Below are 16,761 nucleotides of genomic sequence, written 5' to 3'. Positions count from 1 at the left end.
TAGTTACAGAGAAAATATACATAAATGTGTAGATTAATGTTTGCAATTCAGTTTTTACTCATTTATTTATTTAATTTTTTAACTGCTTACAGCTATAACTCTGTGGTTACAACCTCTCAGATCAGTGAATGCAAGCGCTCAACTGCACCCTCAGAAGTCCCAAATTCATGTGTTCTGCGCTTCAGTAGCAGCAGCAAAAACCACTTTAGCTAATAGTAAATGTGCTAGCTAACTAGCTATCCGGCATGGTCATGGGTAATTGCATTTAACATTTTACAAATTTAAAATCTATCAACACCAATCTATAAATGCCCCTCCCCCAACCTTCTCCAACCTTTAATGCCAGGAGACACGAACCCTCCATCAAAGATGGTGTGCTTACTGTGGTCAGTGAAGATGAAGATTAAAGTTTCAAATAAACCAAATATATAAAATTTAAATCTTATCATAGTTAAAAAATGTTTAAATAACAAGCTAAAGTAATGGAAATATGCTTGTTTATTAGTCAGCAGAAAAGTGCCCAGCTGATATGTATTTTTTTTGTATTTCTTTGTATTTGAAAATAAATGTTGTGCTGATTTAACTGCATTTGTATTGAGTGTTTTTAATTAATATTTTTAAATAAATATTTACATGGAGTGTTTATATTGATTAAGTAATCCTTTCTGTTTTGGTTAGTCTAGCTTTTCCAGTGTCTTTTCTCTGTTCCACAAGTTTACTGCCCATTTTATTTTGCACAGCTAGATGTCTCCTCTGTTTTGCATTTAGTTTTGCTTCCTTGTCTCATTTTTAACTATGTTTTAGGCTATCTCGTCACCCTCCTGCATCCACTTCACTCGAGTCCTTTGTGTTGAACTTGTAATTCAGGCTGAGGAGACAGTTACCTGTACAGCACTGCTACAGTCAACATGAGGAGGGGCATCAAACAGGCCAAGGAGGTTTACAGGAGGAGGACAGAGGGCTTCCTAACTGATAACAACCTGCACCAGGTGTGGAGAGGCATCCAAGCCCTCACCAACTACAAATGTGCTGACCAACTGGGGGGATCCTCACCAGGCTCTTCAACCTCTCCCTGACTCACACCACTCTCTGAAGGCCTCCACTACTGTTCTCATCCCCAAAATGTCTGGTCTACACAGGCTCAACGATTACAGACCGATAGCCCTAACGTCTGTAGTCATGAAGTGCTTCGAGCAGATAGTGTCGCTGCACATCAGGGACTGTCTACCCTCATCCCTTGACCCATCTGTAGAGCGCTGACCCATCTTGAAAACAGGAAGAGCTATATAAGGATGCTCTTCATGGACTACAGCTCAGAATTCAGCACTATAATCCCAGACATCCTGAATCCAAATTAGACCACCTCCACACCCCCCTGCCACCTGCTCCTTGATCAAAGATTTCCTCACAGGACTACGCTCTCAGCCCCTACTGTGTGCCCTATACATCTATGACTGTACCCCAAGCCACCCAACCAATATCTTTGTCCCCCCGGACCTGCACTGGCTGCACTTACTCCGTGTCTTGAGAAAGGATAACCTAGAAGCTGCCGCTGGCCTTCTACCGCTCCTCAGTGAAGAGTGTGCTCTCCTGCTGCCTTGGTGTTTGGTACACACTACTGAGAACTGCCCCAAAAAAATCATTGGCTTCCCTCTGCTTACCTGGAAGCAATCACAGGTGACTCCTTGCACCCCACCCACCACATGTTCGACCTGCTGCCCTCTGGTTGGTCCATCAGGTCCCACACCTCCAGAAGCACAAACAGCATGGTCATCTCATAAATGAGATCAGTACAGTGATTCCAACAAGTGGATGTAAGACAGAGTGTACGGCTGCATTTTTCAGTATCATGGTGCCTGTAAACCATTTACATAAAAAACAATAATTAAAGATAATTAAAGAATTGAGACCTACAGATAGCTAGTGACTATAGCTAGTTATAAATAATAAAGTGTTAGCACACTTTATTATTTATTTTTTACTGACTAACTAACTTCTTTTTAAAATCACCCCCTGTAGGATTTGGAGTTTTGTTGATTTTGCACTGGCTTCACTTTTTACCCTGTTTGTCAGTTTACTTTACCTAAAACCACAAGACAAGACACTGATGCCAAAGGACACGTAGAAAAATAACAACAGGAGCATTTCTAAGCTCTTCAAAGTACTGGGTGTACTTAGGTATGGTTGTCTCTGCAGCACAGTTGCCCTTAATGATCCAGGGCCGAGTACGTATCAGTTTGTTTCAGCATCTCGCCTCCTTTCTTGGAGTGGATACCCTTTTGAAAAATGTTGTCTGTTCATTGGTTAGGAAGTGGCATACTGTTTTCACATATTTGTTATTTCAACTCAGATAGCCAAGTTTACTATGTCAATATGTCTATTTACTCTGGAGAAGGCTGTAAAGCTGAGAAATCTGTCCAGGATGGGTGGATCAATCAGTAGAGCTCACTTCTATCTGATGACAATACTGAATTGAGTTGCTCAGGATATCCTGAATCTTTCTGTCAGTAAGCGCTGCCGTTTTGTTAGCTGGCGTTCATAAAACTTTGATCTAACATTGTTTGACTCAGACACCTGGAAAATTAATCCTGACATGATGTGACAATATATTCAACCTGTTTAGAGGGAAAGTGATTTTTAGGACACGGAAGCCTAATATTAGCTGTTGTAATGTTAGCCCATAACCACCCGCCTCATTGTCAGTTGGTCTTTACTTTATTGATTTAAAGAGCACTCTACACAGGATAAAAACCACAAAGTGCTTCACAATAAGGGTCGGAGACAAAGGAGACCACAGGTCTAATCTGCTGAAAATAAGTAATTGTAATAAATTGTGAGTAAATAAGAATATTTATGGATGTTTTTGTGCGTTACAGCCCTGAGTTTGATTCAAAGGATCTGATGATGTGAGTTAAAACAGGGCTAAGATCAGGACCTAACGTAATGATTTCAAACCTTTTTCCCATTCAAATCCATGACAGCAGTGCTGAGATTCTTGTCAACAATAAAATCCAAGTATTTAACAGCAGGTGTTACAGATTAGACATTGTTCATATCCAAGGACCCAACCTCAGACAAAACCAATCCTTTCTGATTTAAAAACATTTGTGATTGGGTTCAGTCCCAAAAAACCCTCGTCTGTCCAGCTCAGGGTTTTTTGTAGCTTTGATTTTCTTAATCTTACCTATGTGTAAGCCTCTTATCTTGACTTTATCTCTATCCCTATGTCACTCACAGCACACAGTCATCTGCATATAAGAACAAATAACTGGAGGAGCAATGTTCATCTCGTTTATATTAAGGAGGTTCTCCACAACAGATTCTGCATTTATTTCTTCTTGTAGTCAGGTAGGAATTTCTTCCACTTCATGTTCTGCAAACAGAACATAAGAAAAGTTCATATATTAATATTTTGCTGCTTACAGTAAGAACTGGAATACATAGTATTCTTTCAGGCTTACACTTTTACTCCAGGTGGACTTTGACTTCTTGGTCTTCATGTCGTCCAGCGTCTCATAAGTGTTGCCTTGAACAGCAGCTGCCTCACCAGGGATCTGCTCGTAGGTGTCATCTCGCAGCCTAGCAGGAGTTGTCACCGGAGGAACCTCAGCATACATGTCATCTCCTCGCTGGGTTGAACGGCTTTCAGACCCCTCAGAGGTCTGGTACAGAGGGTTGGATCTTGATATTTCCTGGTCATCATTGTGCTCTTCTGACCTGATCACGCTTTCATGGGGTGCGTGGAGGGAATAGGTTTGGCAGGTAACCCTCTTTCCTGGAACAGGCGATGTCAGAGACAGGCTGCTGAGCTGGTTGGAGTACTCCTCCTCTGTGGTGTTGTTGTCCAGTTGTGGTAGGGATTTGCTCCTGCTCTCTACTTGTGTCGACTGAGAGGTTGTGATGCCAGGAAAAAGATCACCAGGGTACATTGTGTCAGTTGCATCAACCGAGTCTTTGTTAGACATTACTGCTGAATTTGTGTTTGCCATGATTCCATCTGCTCTGTATGCGTCCATCTGGGATTTCATTGGATGTGAAGTTGTATCAGGCAAGGAACCACTCAGGGTAAATCCTAGAGGAATCCCTCTTTTTGGTCCTGGAGGCATACCCTTAATAAAAATGAGTGACAAAGTAGTCCAGTTACACAATTCACTAGCATTTCTTTAAATTAAATAAATTTCATTAGATTTTATTGTATTTAGCACCAATTCATAACAATATTTGCCTCAAGATGCTCTATATTTGCAAGATGAAGACCCAAGCCCAAGAATCACATGATCTACTTTTACCAAGGACATGGCACGATGGAAAAGAAGAACAACTGACTGGACGTTGAGTCATTTTCACATAAAATTTTGACTTTTAGTCTTCTGAATGAAAAGACGAACAACAATGAATTTTAGTCAAATTTAGGCATCAAGATCAACTAAATATCGTAAGATTATAGTTGACTTAATCTAAAGTTGATTCAGTTAACAAAAATATTAAGTGTCCAAGTTTGACCACGTTGCTCCAAAAGCAAATTATTTTCCATGAAATCAAATGTTCATTAAACGTTCAAGTGTTGAGATGTTGTTGTGTTTTTACAGAGCATGGGAAATAGGAAGGTTATACTGTTCCCTGAGGCAAATCAATGTGTGTGAAAGTTTAGCAAACAAGGAGATTACTTCTGATTGAATCACTTCCAAACTCGCGTCACGTTTATACTCAACTTCCTTTATGATTTGTTCTCATCTCTCCAGAATATTTTCATCTCATTTTCACTCGTTGAAAAATGTGTCAATTCATTTCATCATTTTTATCCTTCTGCATTATTTTTTATTTTACTTATCATTTTGCTTTCATCCGAAAAAAAATTGTCACCAAAATTAACAGTGGATCTGCCAGAGGGCAGGACAGCAAACTGGAACTGTAGATATTACACAACATATTTAACATTCATCTAAAGAGCTAGTATTATCTATGGGTGAAACTGAAACAGAGTCTGAGATTTTATTCTCAATAAAACTGAGTAGATTTAAACCCCACCTCAGAACAGGCAGGACTTTCTGATGTAATTGTGATTTTAGCAAAAGTGACATGCAGGTGCACTGTCCTGCTGAAAGTCTCCATCAAGTAATTCTATGGCCATGAAAGGCTGTTCAAGCGCGCTCTTATTAGGCTGTACATATGCAGGAAGCTGCAAAACACCGTTCTGTGTCATATATAAAATTGTGGGGTTTTTGTACGTGTGTGGAGTCGAGTAAGGAAACACATTTTCCACACATTAGTAAACCTTTGTACCTGTTTGCTGAAGTTAATTAAAGCACACCAAACCAGATTCTGTGTACTTCAAATACACAGTGGCTAAACAGAAAATTCAAGACCACTGTTACCCTGGCCCAACAAAGATCTCTTCAACAGCAAGGCATGTAATAGAGTAAGAGTAAATTAAATACAGGCCTCTCTCATACTGGATGGCAAGACTGTAAGGTGAAAGCATAGCTCCCATCACTGACAAACTAATAAGTTCTAAACGTTATCAGAAAATTCTACAGTAAAATATCAGGAGAGTGGTTCGTGCCATAAACGTGTAACAGCTCTCAGCTCCAGACAAACAGCGCAGTAACTGTTTAGTTGCAGTTCTTGCTGCTCAAAAGCATCACACCCGATACTGAAAAGTTCACACTTTTCTCTTACAGAAATGTAACACTGGATCATTTTCTTTTTTTTTGGATCAGTGCTTTATTTGTCTGTATTACAGGTCATGTCACATTTTAGGTCATATTTATGCAGGTTTCACAAATGTTAAGAATTACTGTATTTTTGGTCCATGTTTGTAATGCAGTTCTTATCATATACATATGAAATATAGCTCTCATATTATGTTACTTTGCAATCTTTGTTGTGTTGATGCACAAAATGAGCTTTAACTGTGAAGTTGGATTAAACTGATTTTGCTGTTGGATGCTGCCACTGAAAGCAAACATTTAATTATTGTGAAACTGTGTTGCATACCTGCACACATTAGCATAATTTGCACATAAGTATGCACGTGCAGTGTTTTACACAAATTTTCTCCTACATGATTCTTGAGCTATTGAATAAAATTAAATATAAAATTGTAATTCCCTAAGAAGTATTTTGACTATAAAGCTTTGTATGTGGTGAGATGCACACTTTTAATTACATGTTATGTAATTACAGCACTTATAATTCTGTATTCTTCAAAAAGGACAGTTCAAGTGTCCAGCTTACCTGGGAAAGAGACATTGCATCCACAGACACCGTCCCCGTCAGCCTTCTGGCTGTGGATTTCGGTGGTATGGGTGGCTGCACTGCAGGAGGGTCATTTTGCTGCTGAATCCTTTGATTAGTACCCACATGGCTGTGATGATCACTTTTCTGATCCCACAGAGTCCGCAGTGCCTGCACGCTCACCCCAGACATCTGTTTGGTGTTATAGTTCACCACATCATACAGTTCATTTGTGTCCACCTGAAAATCACAAGCAACATTATTGTCTAATAAGAGCTTCAACAAGCAAAACCAGACAGATCATCTGATGACATGACATCAAATTCAGTCACATGTTAAGGTATGATTAGCTTGTGGAGACCAGACTGCTGCATTTAAGGATTAGACATTGGACAAGATTAAGGTTTAAGAATGAATTTGCTATTATGGAACTAAACATGCAAAAGATTGCAAGAACTTGACTGATGCAGTGGGAATGAACATCTGGACCTTTGCTAGCAACAAGAACTTTTGAACCAAGCTTTGCATACTCAGGGATGGAGCCATCTGACCAGCGTTATGATTTCTCATAAACTTGGTGAAATAAAAACAGCAGGCCCTTCTGTTTATCAAACAGTGTTTGGAAGACTCTGTTGCACTAATATGGTCTCAGAAAAAAGAAGCATTTGGGAATGTGTTCCTGTCCAGTCAACAAAATAAACTGAGAAGCACTCGGTAGTTTTTGTTAATGCTAACAATTAACAGTGGTGTTGAAGATGTAACTAAAATGGCCAAATACTTCAGGGCATTAACTGAATCACAGACAGCAAACACCTAGTTTAGTTTCATGAAAAAATGGCAATTTTTATCTTGCTAATAGTTTTGAATGGATTTTTCTTTTATTGATTAAAGTTTCTTCAGCTCTTGTTCTGTGACAGTCGTGAGTTAAACTGCTATACACAACAAAATCCGTCAGCTTAGGCTTAAGTGTTCTTTGGCTAGAAGCTGCTGTGAAAGTGTCTCAAAATGTCAAAGTGTACATTCATGACGGCCTGCAGGTGGCAGCACGTGCTCTAAAAACTGAAGTGACAAAAGACTAGAGGAGGCTGCACAGAAAATGGACAATATACAAGCTTCACCAGTGAGTCCTGAGGACATTAATGAACAAAGCTTGCTTCAAAATGCAAGTGAACAAAGAAGGAGGGTATAAAGCGAACAACTGATAATAAGTAAAAACGCTGACATATCTGCAGTCTAACATCCAAAGCACTACAGATGAATCTTGCTGCTCTGAACACAACAGAATGTCAACAGAAAAAATTCTTACTAACATCAAGGGAGACGTTTTAAAAAACAAATAAAAAATAGACGTATTACCTTATCACCAAGAGAAAAGCTGAAGTCAGACAGAACCGAAACATGCTCGTCATCACTTGCAGACAATTTAGAGAAAAATAAAAGGAAAGGATGACACTGACATTATGAAACTATGCTGACATAAGAAGTCACGTGGATTTGAGACAAAAGCACTGATGCATGTAAGCCAGTAACTGTTTTTTCAAAATCACATATAAAAGGCTAACAGGTGCTGATGGAGATATTAGTGCAGATATCACTCTGGAAGAAGAGCATAAGAAAGAAGCTTATAATGGAGAAAGACTACAGGTTGGTCGTATCCAGTCTGCTAAGAGCGCAGCACACCCATGTGACAGATCCATGGGATCTCCATCTCCTGCTGTTGCTCTACTAGCACAAAGTGTTTAGGACAGTATAACGCTGAGCAGGCTACCCACACCGGAACCAACAGTGTTCAGTGGTGAGCAAATCCAATAGAAAACCTCCTTAATGTCACTGACAGACCAATAGGGCATCTCTGCTGCTGATTTAAAAAATGCATTGGTGGCCCCACTTGTAATGTCTACAAGGCATGTTCTGGAAAAAACATAATCAACAATACGGTCAGGCATTTGTTTTTCAAAGAGCATTTAGAGAGAAGCTATCAAACCTGTCAAAAGTACAGACGAAAGATCCCAAAGGAACTTTACAGACTCCATGAATGGTAGCAATGCCTTATGTAAAGGGCCTGGAAATATTGAATGACAGTGAGAAAAATCAGAAACTGCCTGTTACAAACGCTTTAATAGAAGTGGAGAGTTTCCCAGTTTCAGTGCCATAGTGTCATCCCTGTTGTGGAAATCATCTGGAACCCAGTTACCTTCAACTCTGCTCTTCGCCCAAGTTACGCAGCGACAGTGAGAAGCTAAAGGACATTAAAAGGACCAAGCACCAAAACAAATGTACACTGTGACAAGACATCAACCAGATCACATGGGGAACACCAAACTCACATCAGCTTCACAACTGCACAAACCTCATAAAAAGGTCTCTAGAAGACAGAAGGACGTATTTGACGGCTAATGAGCTGTGCTATGGCTTTTTGACCTCCTAAGACCTGAACTCTTCCACAGCATGCATTTTTAATTTCTCTTTGCTATTTGGGCTGATTGGGACCTGATGAATGTAAAAACAAAGAATTACCTGATTTTTATTTATTTATTTTTTTTTTTTTTTACTACCTGATTTTCGTTTCTGAGAAAAAATCCACATATGAGGACATTCATTTTAAATTTCGATATACAGTGTATAATATAAGTGGTGGATATTTTCATCCAGACATCCTAAAATGTGATGTCCACATACAGTGGGGCAAAAAAGTATTTAGTCAGCCACCGATTGTGCAAGTTCCCCCACCTAAAATGATGACAGAGGTCAGTAATTTGCACCAGAGGTACACTTCAACTGTGAGAGACAGAATGTGAAAAAAAAATCCATGAATCCACATGGTAGGATTTGTAAAGAATTTATTGGTAAATCAGGGTGGAAAATAAGTATTTGGTCAATAACAAAAATACAACTCAATACTTTGTAACATAACCTTTGTTGGCAATAACAGAGGTCAAACGTTTACTATAGGTCTTTACCAGGTTTGCACACACAGTAGCTGGTATTTTGGCCCATTCCTCCATGCAGATCTTCTCGAGAGCAGTGATGTTTTGGGGCTGTCGCCGAGCAACACGGACTTTCAACTCCCGCCACAGATTTTCTATGGGGTTGAGGTCTGGAGACTGGCTAGGCCACTCCAGGACTTTCAAATGCTTCTTACGGAGCCACTCCTTTGTCGCCCGGGCGGTGTGTTTTGGATCATTGTCATGTTGGAAGACCCAGCCTCGTTTCATCTTCAAAGTTCTCACTGATGGAAGGAGGTTATGGCTCAAAATCTCACGATACATGGCCCCATTCATTCTGTCCTTAACACGGATCAGTCGTCCTGTCCCCTTGGCAGAAAAACAGCCCCATAGCATGATGTTTCCACCCCCATGCTTCACAGTAGGTATGGTGTTCTTGGGATGCAACTCAGTATTCTTCTTCCTCCAAACACGACGAGTTGAGTTTATACCAAAAAGTTCTACTTTGGTTTCATCTGACCACATGACATTCTCCCAATCCTCTGCTGTATCATCCATGTGCTCTCTGGCAAACTTCAGACGGGCCTGGACATGCACTGGCTTCAGCAGGAACACGTCTGGCACTGCGGGATTTGATTCCCTGCCGTTGTAGTGTGTTACTGATGGTGACCTTTGTTACTTTGGTCCCAGCTCTCTGCAGGTCATTCACCAGGTCCCCCCGTGTGGTTCTGGGATCTTTGCTCACCGTTCTCATGATCATTTTGACCCCACGGGATGAGATCTTGCGTGGAGCCCCAGATCGAGGGAGATTATCAGTGGTCTTGTATGTCTTCCATTTTCTGATGATTGCTCCCACAGTTGATTTTTTCACACCAAGCTGCTTGCCTATTGTAGATTCACTCTTCCCAGTCTGGTGCAGGTCTACAATACTTTTCCTGGTGTCCTTCCAAAGCTCTTTGGTCTTGGCCATGGCGGAGTTTGGAGTCTGACTGTTTGAGGCTGTGGACAGGTGTCTTTTATACAGATGATGAGTTCAAACAGGTGCCATTCATACAGGTAACGAGTGGGGGACAGAAAAGCTTCTTACAGAAGACGTTACAGGTCTGTGAGAGCCAGAGATTTTCCTTGTTTGAGGTGACCAAATACTTATTTTCCACCCTGATTTACCAATAAATTCTTTACAAATCCTACCATGTGAATTCATGGATTTTTTTTTTCACATTCTGTCTCTCACAGTTGAAGTGTACCTCTGGTGCAAATTACTGACCTCTGTCATCATTTTAAGTGGGGGAACTTGCACAATCGGTGGCTGACTAAATACTTTTTTGCCCCACTGTATGTGGATGCCAGGTCCTAGGAGGTTAAAGCAAGGTCAGGTGTGAAGGATGTCAACACTGTGACACTTCTGTGAGAAAGCACAGTAAAACAGTATCTGGTCTCCATGTGACGGGTTACACCTCTGCAGCACACACCCACCTCCCTCCTGCCTATCACCAACCATAGATTAACCCCTCAATAGTGAAACAGGTCTCCTGATTGGCTGCAACTGCCCCAGAGCACTAGCACCCAGACGAGTGATACTTTGCAAAGACGATGAGGGTTACACTGTTCAAACATTTAGGGCAGAACACAGTTGTTGGTTTATCATCTTCCTTCAAGACAGACATGGTGAAGACCTTCTCCCATCATCTTGGTATATAAGAGATCCCTCGACTACCTGTAATACAGTGTGGAATATTGTCCACTATTGCATCCACATACAACCCACTGGGATGTACTACTACCCATCTTCTCAGTAGAAAAAGAATCCTGCAAGAGATGTCAAAGCACAGGATGGGATGACCCATTGCCTGAACATCTGAAACTATGGTGGGAGCAATGGAGAGAGGACTTTGCCAGTCTAGAGACAGAAGGATAGGCAGATGTTCAAAGCTTTGAAGGATGAAAAAGGGACTGCATCCTTTTTTAGATGCAAGCACCATCACCCTTATGGAAAAGATACATATAAATCTTATAGAGTTTTTATCTGTGAGTGAAACTTGTATGAAAAGCATACAAGAGTGAAAACAGATATAATATCCCTAGAAAAAGTATATAAAAGAAACTTGTATGTTTTGGATTCTTACTAAAATGATATATGAAAGTGGCCACTTTCATGAGTAAATCATATACGCCTTATAGCAGCAGCAGCAGCTGTCTCAGTCTCAGTGAGTAACATGCTCAGGTAAGAGCTGTGTTACAGCAATGTGGAAGCACTCTTCTGGACAAGCTCTAAAGCTGTGCCGAGCTTCATTATACATAGATAATGAAGTACACCGTTTTCCCACATTGGTTGTAAATAGCACGCAGTGGTTTTATATGGTTTTATGTCCCCTCCAGTGATATACCATCTACTGGCTCATGAAGATTAAGTCAGTTGGTTTCATCCCACACCTGTCAGTGTGTGGTCTGTTGGAGACCAAGTAAACCTATGGAAGATAAAAGAATGAGCAACCTCCCTACAGAGCGAATGGAATCCTTCCCACCCGCCACTTACTGTGGTGCCACCTTTGAGTTTTTGTGGCGTAGACTGGTCGGCCCATTCAAGACCAAACAGGGATGCGAGGAACACAAGAAATACGCCCTGCTGTTTACATGCTTTAGCTCTTGTGCTGTTTATGTTGAACTGTTATGGAATCTGTCAACCAATGCTCTCGTCAGTGGTTTGCATTGCTTTTTTGCACTATGGCGCTCAGTCAACAAATTAAGTGTGACCAAGGAATCAGTTTTATATGTGCCAGAATGAAATGAAAGCAGCTGACGTTCCTCATAGGAAACCAATGTAACTTTGCTATTGTACGAACCCACGGTAATCATAAACAGCAAACTGCTTGGAGCGCTCACTAACAGTGATGATACAGTGTTCTGTAAAAAACTGTTTCAAGTTACAATGCATGTACAGCATCAAATGAAATAGTCGGGAGTGTAAATTGCCTCCAATGCAGTGTGCTGTAAAGGTTTGTAAATTTTGAAATGCAGTTATTTCTTATTATAAATGTTTTGAGCCTTCCTGTAATAACATCCATCCATCTTCTTCCGCTTACTCCGAGGCCGGGTCGCGGGGGCAGCAGCCTAAGCAGAGAAGCCCAGACCTCCCTCTCCCCAGCCACCTCCTCCAGCTTATCCGGGGGAACATCAAGGCGTTCCCAGGCCAGCCGAGAGATATAATCTCTCCAGCGTGTCCTGGGTCTGCCCCGGGGCCTCCTCCCGGTGGGACATGCCTGGAACACCTCACCCAGGAGGCGCCCAGGAGGCATCCTTATCAGATGCCCGAACCACCTCAGCTGGCTCCTTTCGATGTGGAGCAGCAGCGGCTCTACTCTGAGCCCCTCCCGGATGGCCGAACTTCTCACCCTATCTCTAAGGGAGAGGCCAGCCACCCTTCGGAGGAAGCTCATTTCTGCCGCTTGTATCCGCGATCTCGTTCTTTCGGTCACTACCCACAGCTCGTGGCCATAGGTGAGGGTAGGGACGTAGATCGACCGGTAAATTGAGAGCTTCGCTTTTACACTCAGGACCGGTGCAGCGTCCGCATTACTGCAGCTGCAGCCCCAATCCGTCTGTCGATCTCCGGCTCCCTTCTCTCCTGTAATAACAAATGTCTTACTTTGACTGGAGCTTTACACTCGTAATTACAGAAAGGTAATAAAAAAAGTCTAAAACAGCAAAGGAAGCTAGAGGTTACTGAGAGAGAGAAATGAAACACGGAGAAACAGGGAAAGTAAACAAGGAGTTGAGCTTCATCTAACATGGCAGCGAGGTTAAATATGTCTGCTACATGTGTTTAAGCATTTGGGGGTTTTTGTATATAGAGGACTTGCTAATTTTCTTTTGCTAAGAATTTTTAATATACTTTTCTTTTGTTGTTGACACGTATGTTGGTCTGTGATAGTATGAAGCTAAGCTGCTGAAATAAACAGAGTTCAGGGTTAAGTTTTCTTCAGCCTGGCAGTGAGCTAAACACAGAGAGGAGAATTTCATTGTTGAGCAGAAAAGCAAAGACATTCCAGATATTTCAGATCTGCTCTCAGACGCAGAACGGAAGGCAGATCTCGCATTTGCTGGAGATTTGCATTTCTGCCTCAGACACTGAACCTGATTTTATACACTCCTTTTTTCTCACAGAACAGGAAAGCAAGAACTTAAAAGAATTCGTGTTTTTATTATGCATAATTGTAACCTCTTTTTAAGATGAGAAAAAGAGAAGACAAAAAGGCAACAATCCCAGTTTCTCATGTGGCCCCGTGAGGAAATCGGTTGTGCACCTTCTTGGTTGTGGGGCGATCGTGGCTCAAGAGTTGGGAGTTCGCCTTGTAATCGGAAGGACAGTTTCGTCTCGGTCGCTGTGTCCTTGGGCAAGACACTTCACCTGTTGCCTACTGGTGGTGGTCAGAGGGCCCGGTGGCGCCAGTGTCCGGCAGCCTCGCCTCTGTCAGTGCGCCCCAGGGTGGCTGTAGCTACAATGTAGCTGCCATCACCAGTGTGTGAATGTGTGGATGTGTAAAGTGCTTTGGGTCCTTAGGGATTAGTAAAGCGCTATAAATACAGGCCATTTTACCCCTGGTTTACATCTATCAGAGGCTGTCTGAGGTCACAGTGAAGTACCCATTAATGTCAAGCTCCATATTACTTTGGGGAGGTTTGTGGTTCAGGTTACATGCATCTTTTTACTGGGCCTCTCAGTTCATTGTGTGGCAGTGTAATCTCTTGGGTTATTTCCTGTGTCATATAGTTCACACTTCCCAGTGTTTTCCTAATTCTGGGACGACTGCTTTGGGGCTTCTTTGTTCTGCACCAGCCTAATCAAATGGCTGTTTGGTTCATTCAATCTGCCTTCTGTGTCTTGTGCTTGGGTTCCACTTCTATAAACCCTGACAGCCTCACCTCATTACAGCTGGAGGTCAGATATTCTCCAAAGGGCTGGATGGCGCTGACCTTGTAGTGTTGGATCAGCTCGGTGAGACTGCCGTATGTCTGAGAGTCTCCTGATATGATAAAATGTCCGTCTTGATTTTGGGTGATAACAAAATGGCGGCACCTGTCATTACCCCTTGGGAGAAGGCAGAGAGAGGAATGAGGAAGAATACTGAAACAGTTCAACAAGGTCCAGTTGACATGCTTTGCCTTACTTGTAGGACAGGATGTAGCCGAAGGCTTTATCACTGAGACGAATGAGAAAACAGCCCATACTTTTATCCCTCAGGAGATCCTCTGCTTCCCTGCAGCGGAAAACAAAACTGATCCAATTGAACAAACCGGCAGTCAAACTGGATTTGAAACACGCCATGAAACTATTCATTTCACTCTTACATCACTCAGAAAACAGAGCTCTATTGATGCTGAATCCAGAGGTAACATTTTTAACGCTCTAAGCAAAATTCCTTGGAAGCGGGGACAGCCGTCTTCTGTTCAGCACAGCCACGGCCGTTCATTAAGAGCCTTCTGGTCATTAATGTCAACAGACTTGTAGCTAATGCGCTATAACTCACAACTAGCTCTCGACTCGTTTTTATGTCGAATGCCAGTCTTTAAGAAGGAGCTTTAATCTGAATAGTATGATGCGAGCAAAGACAATTCATATTTTACCTCGTTTTTGGCTGTGATATTAATTAATATGGAACAGAATATTGGCTGCTTTTTATTTTCTGAATACAACTCCTGTTCTCCCAAACAGATGTAGCTAAACTTTTGCTTTGAAAAAGTCATTGAGGTAAAAGTTTGTGGGTTCTTTCAGCAAAACATGTTTAAGTATAAGAAAAAAAAGCTCTAAGTGCATGTCCTACTGCTGCAACACTATCTGCATCTCTATTTTATCCCAATCAGTGAAAAGTAATTAGAAACGGACAAATACATAATACGTTCACCTATATGTTCTTCCCTCGTCTAACACCAAGTCAGCAGTCCTAACGTGAGGCATGAGGTAGCATGGAATGAAAATGATATTCAAACTCTGCATTTCCTCAGTAGCTACCCACAAACACGGACAGTAAAACCATAATAGTGATGGGAGATATTTACAGTATTTACAGTGTTCAAATGAAATCACAAGTAAGTGATGAAGCCCCAGTGAAGCAGAAATTCTTGAACTTCCTATAAAAAAGCCTAATTTTTTTCATGTGCTCAGTCATCTAGAAAGTTGATTCTGTTTATCTGGACGTCGCGTTCTCAGTGGGAGAAATGTTTGGTCAGTCATCAAAGTGGCTTCTTCACTACGTCCAGGTGAACAGAATCAGCTTTCTGGGTATCTTCTCGTCACTAGTCTCTACGTGTCCTGAAGCAAAGGTCTTTTGTATGCTGCTTACTTTCTTGTAGCAAGGCCTTGAAACCAATCAGGGAAGTTTCCATTGTGCTGGACGAGCGGCGCCTGTGTCTCAGTAAACCATCGAAGCACCAGCTCCTTCAGGCCCCCTCCTTCCTGTGGTTCCATATTCAGCTCAACACCCGACCTCTTCTCCATCCACATCCATATGTGAGCTGCTGACAGAGCACAGGTGATACAGTGTGCATACTCTCTGCTCTGACGTAATACTTCTAAAGGAAGCAGAGGTGCCTCATTTGACTACTTCTGTCTCTCATCTGAATCGGGGTATTGTTGCAGTTTATCTAGTTCATCTGCCACCAGCTTTTCTGCCTCACATTGCACAGGCACTTTCATTTTACTATCTGTGTTCCTTGTTCCAGATTGAACTTTAACAGCTTGGCCCAAAGTAAATATTTCATTTGGTTTGTACCTTGGATTAACAGATCTATACAAAAACACATATAGCTTTAGATGACCTTCCCCCCCATGTTCCTTTTCATGTTTCTAAGCACACCCAGTCTCACTCTCTCCCACTGAGCCCATATAAAACTACTAATGTCACAACTTAAAGCACATTATGTGCACTGCATGCAAAGGATAGAAGTCCAAAGTTACATTGTTCATGTGCTATGGTCAACAATAATAAAACTTTAAAGACTATTAGCGAAAAGCAAATGCAGCAAAGGGGGAAAATAAGAGAATCGGTCAAAAAAAAAAACCATACAAGAGGATCTTACTGGACATAGGAATACAAGACCAACTGGAGAGCCTGACTATTAAGATTTCACAAGCATTTTTGCAAGGGGGAGCTTAATAACTAGAGTTAGACTCTAATTGACTGAGCAGACTGAAGAGTGAAAGACTAATAAAAACAAAAAGTAACACTGATAACAGGGATTACTAAATAAAACAGGAAAAGAAAACAACATACCTACCCAACGCCTCCTGCTTACCTCTGTTCTCTTTACCTGTAACAGACTTTTACTTTGTAAAATCTATATACGCTACTGCTTATTGAAAACAGAACAGAAATATGAGATTAAAAATAGCAAGTACTGAAACTGCAGGAAGAGAGAATTCAAAATCTGGGTAGAACAATTATATCCCACAACTGATGCTGTAATTTCCTAACATTTATTATTTATTACCAGTCTACCAACCCACCACATGTCACCCTGGCCCCAGCAGGTTATAGGTGACGTGGTGAATGTTGAAGGTAAGGATGTAGCTACAGCTTAA

General features: G+C 41.5%; 1 protein-coding gene across 1 annotated transcript; it reads right to left on the bottom strand.

The window, feature by feature from the left end:
* Positions 1–2,425: 2,425 nt before the first annotated feature.
* On the bottom strand, positions 2,426–16,529 carry sh2d7 (SH2 domain containing 7). The gene is made up of 6 exons (XM_026190595.2): positions 15,524–16,529; positions 14,351–14,440; positions 14,106–14,271; positions 6,238–6,477; positions 3,462–4,109; positions 2,426–3,373 (listed from the first exon to the last, which is right to left on the bottom strand). Exons 1-6 carry the CDS (start codon positions 15,682–15,684, stop codon positions 3,329–3,331), a joined length of 1,350 nt encoding a protein of 449 aa, XP_026046380.1. The 5' UTR covers positions 15,685–16,529; the 3' UTR covers positions 2,426–3,328.
* Positions 16,530–16,761: the final 232 nt, after the last annotated feature.

Source organism: Astatotilapia calliptera, chromosome 1 (genome assembly GCF_964374335.1).
Source record: "Astatotilapia calliptera chromosome 1, fAstCal68.1, whole genome shotgun sequence".
In the NCBI taxonomy this organism is placed as follows: Eukaryota; Metazoa; Chordata; class Actinopteri; order Cichliformes; family Cichlidae; genus Astatotilapia; species Astatotilapia calliptera.
The sequence above is the reverse complement of the archived record's forward strand: the minus strand, read 5'-3'. Positions and strand labels throughout refer to the sequence as shown.

Bases quoted from the DNA above. Each gene is read 5' to 3' on its own strand.
- sh2d7 (XM_026190595.2), bottom strand. From the start codon at position 15,684: ATGTGGATGGAGAAGAGGTCGGGTGTTGAGCTGAATATGGAACCACAG. The intron at 14,441-15,523 runs GTAAGCAGCATA...TTTCCGCTGCAG, and splicing joins CAAGGCCTTGCTACAAGAAA to GGAAGCAGAGGATCTCCTGA. The intron at 6,478-14,105 runs GTGAGGCTGTCA...TGTGATTTTCAG, and splicing joins TGACCTCCAGCTGTAATGAG to GTGGACACAAATGAACTGTA.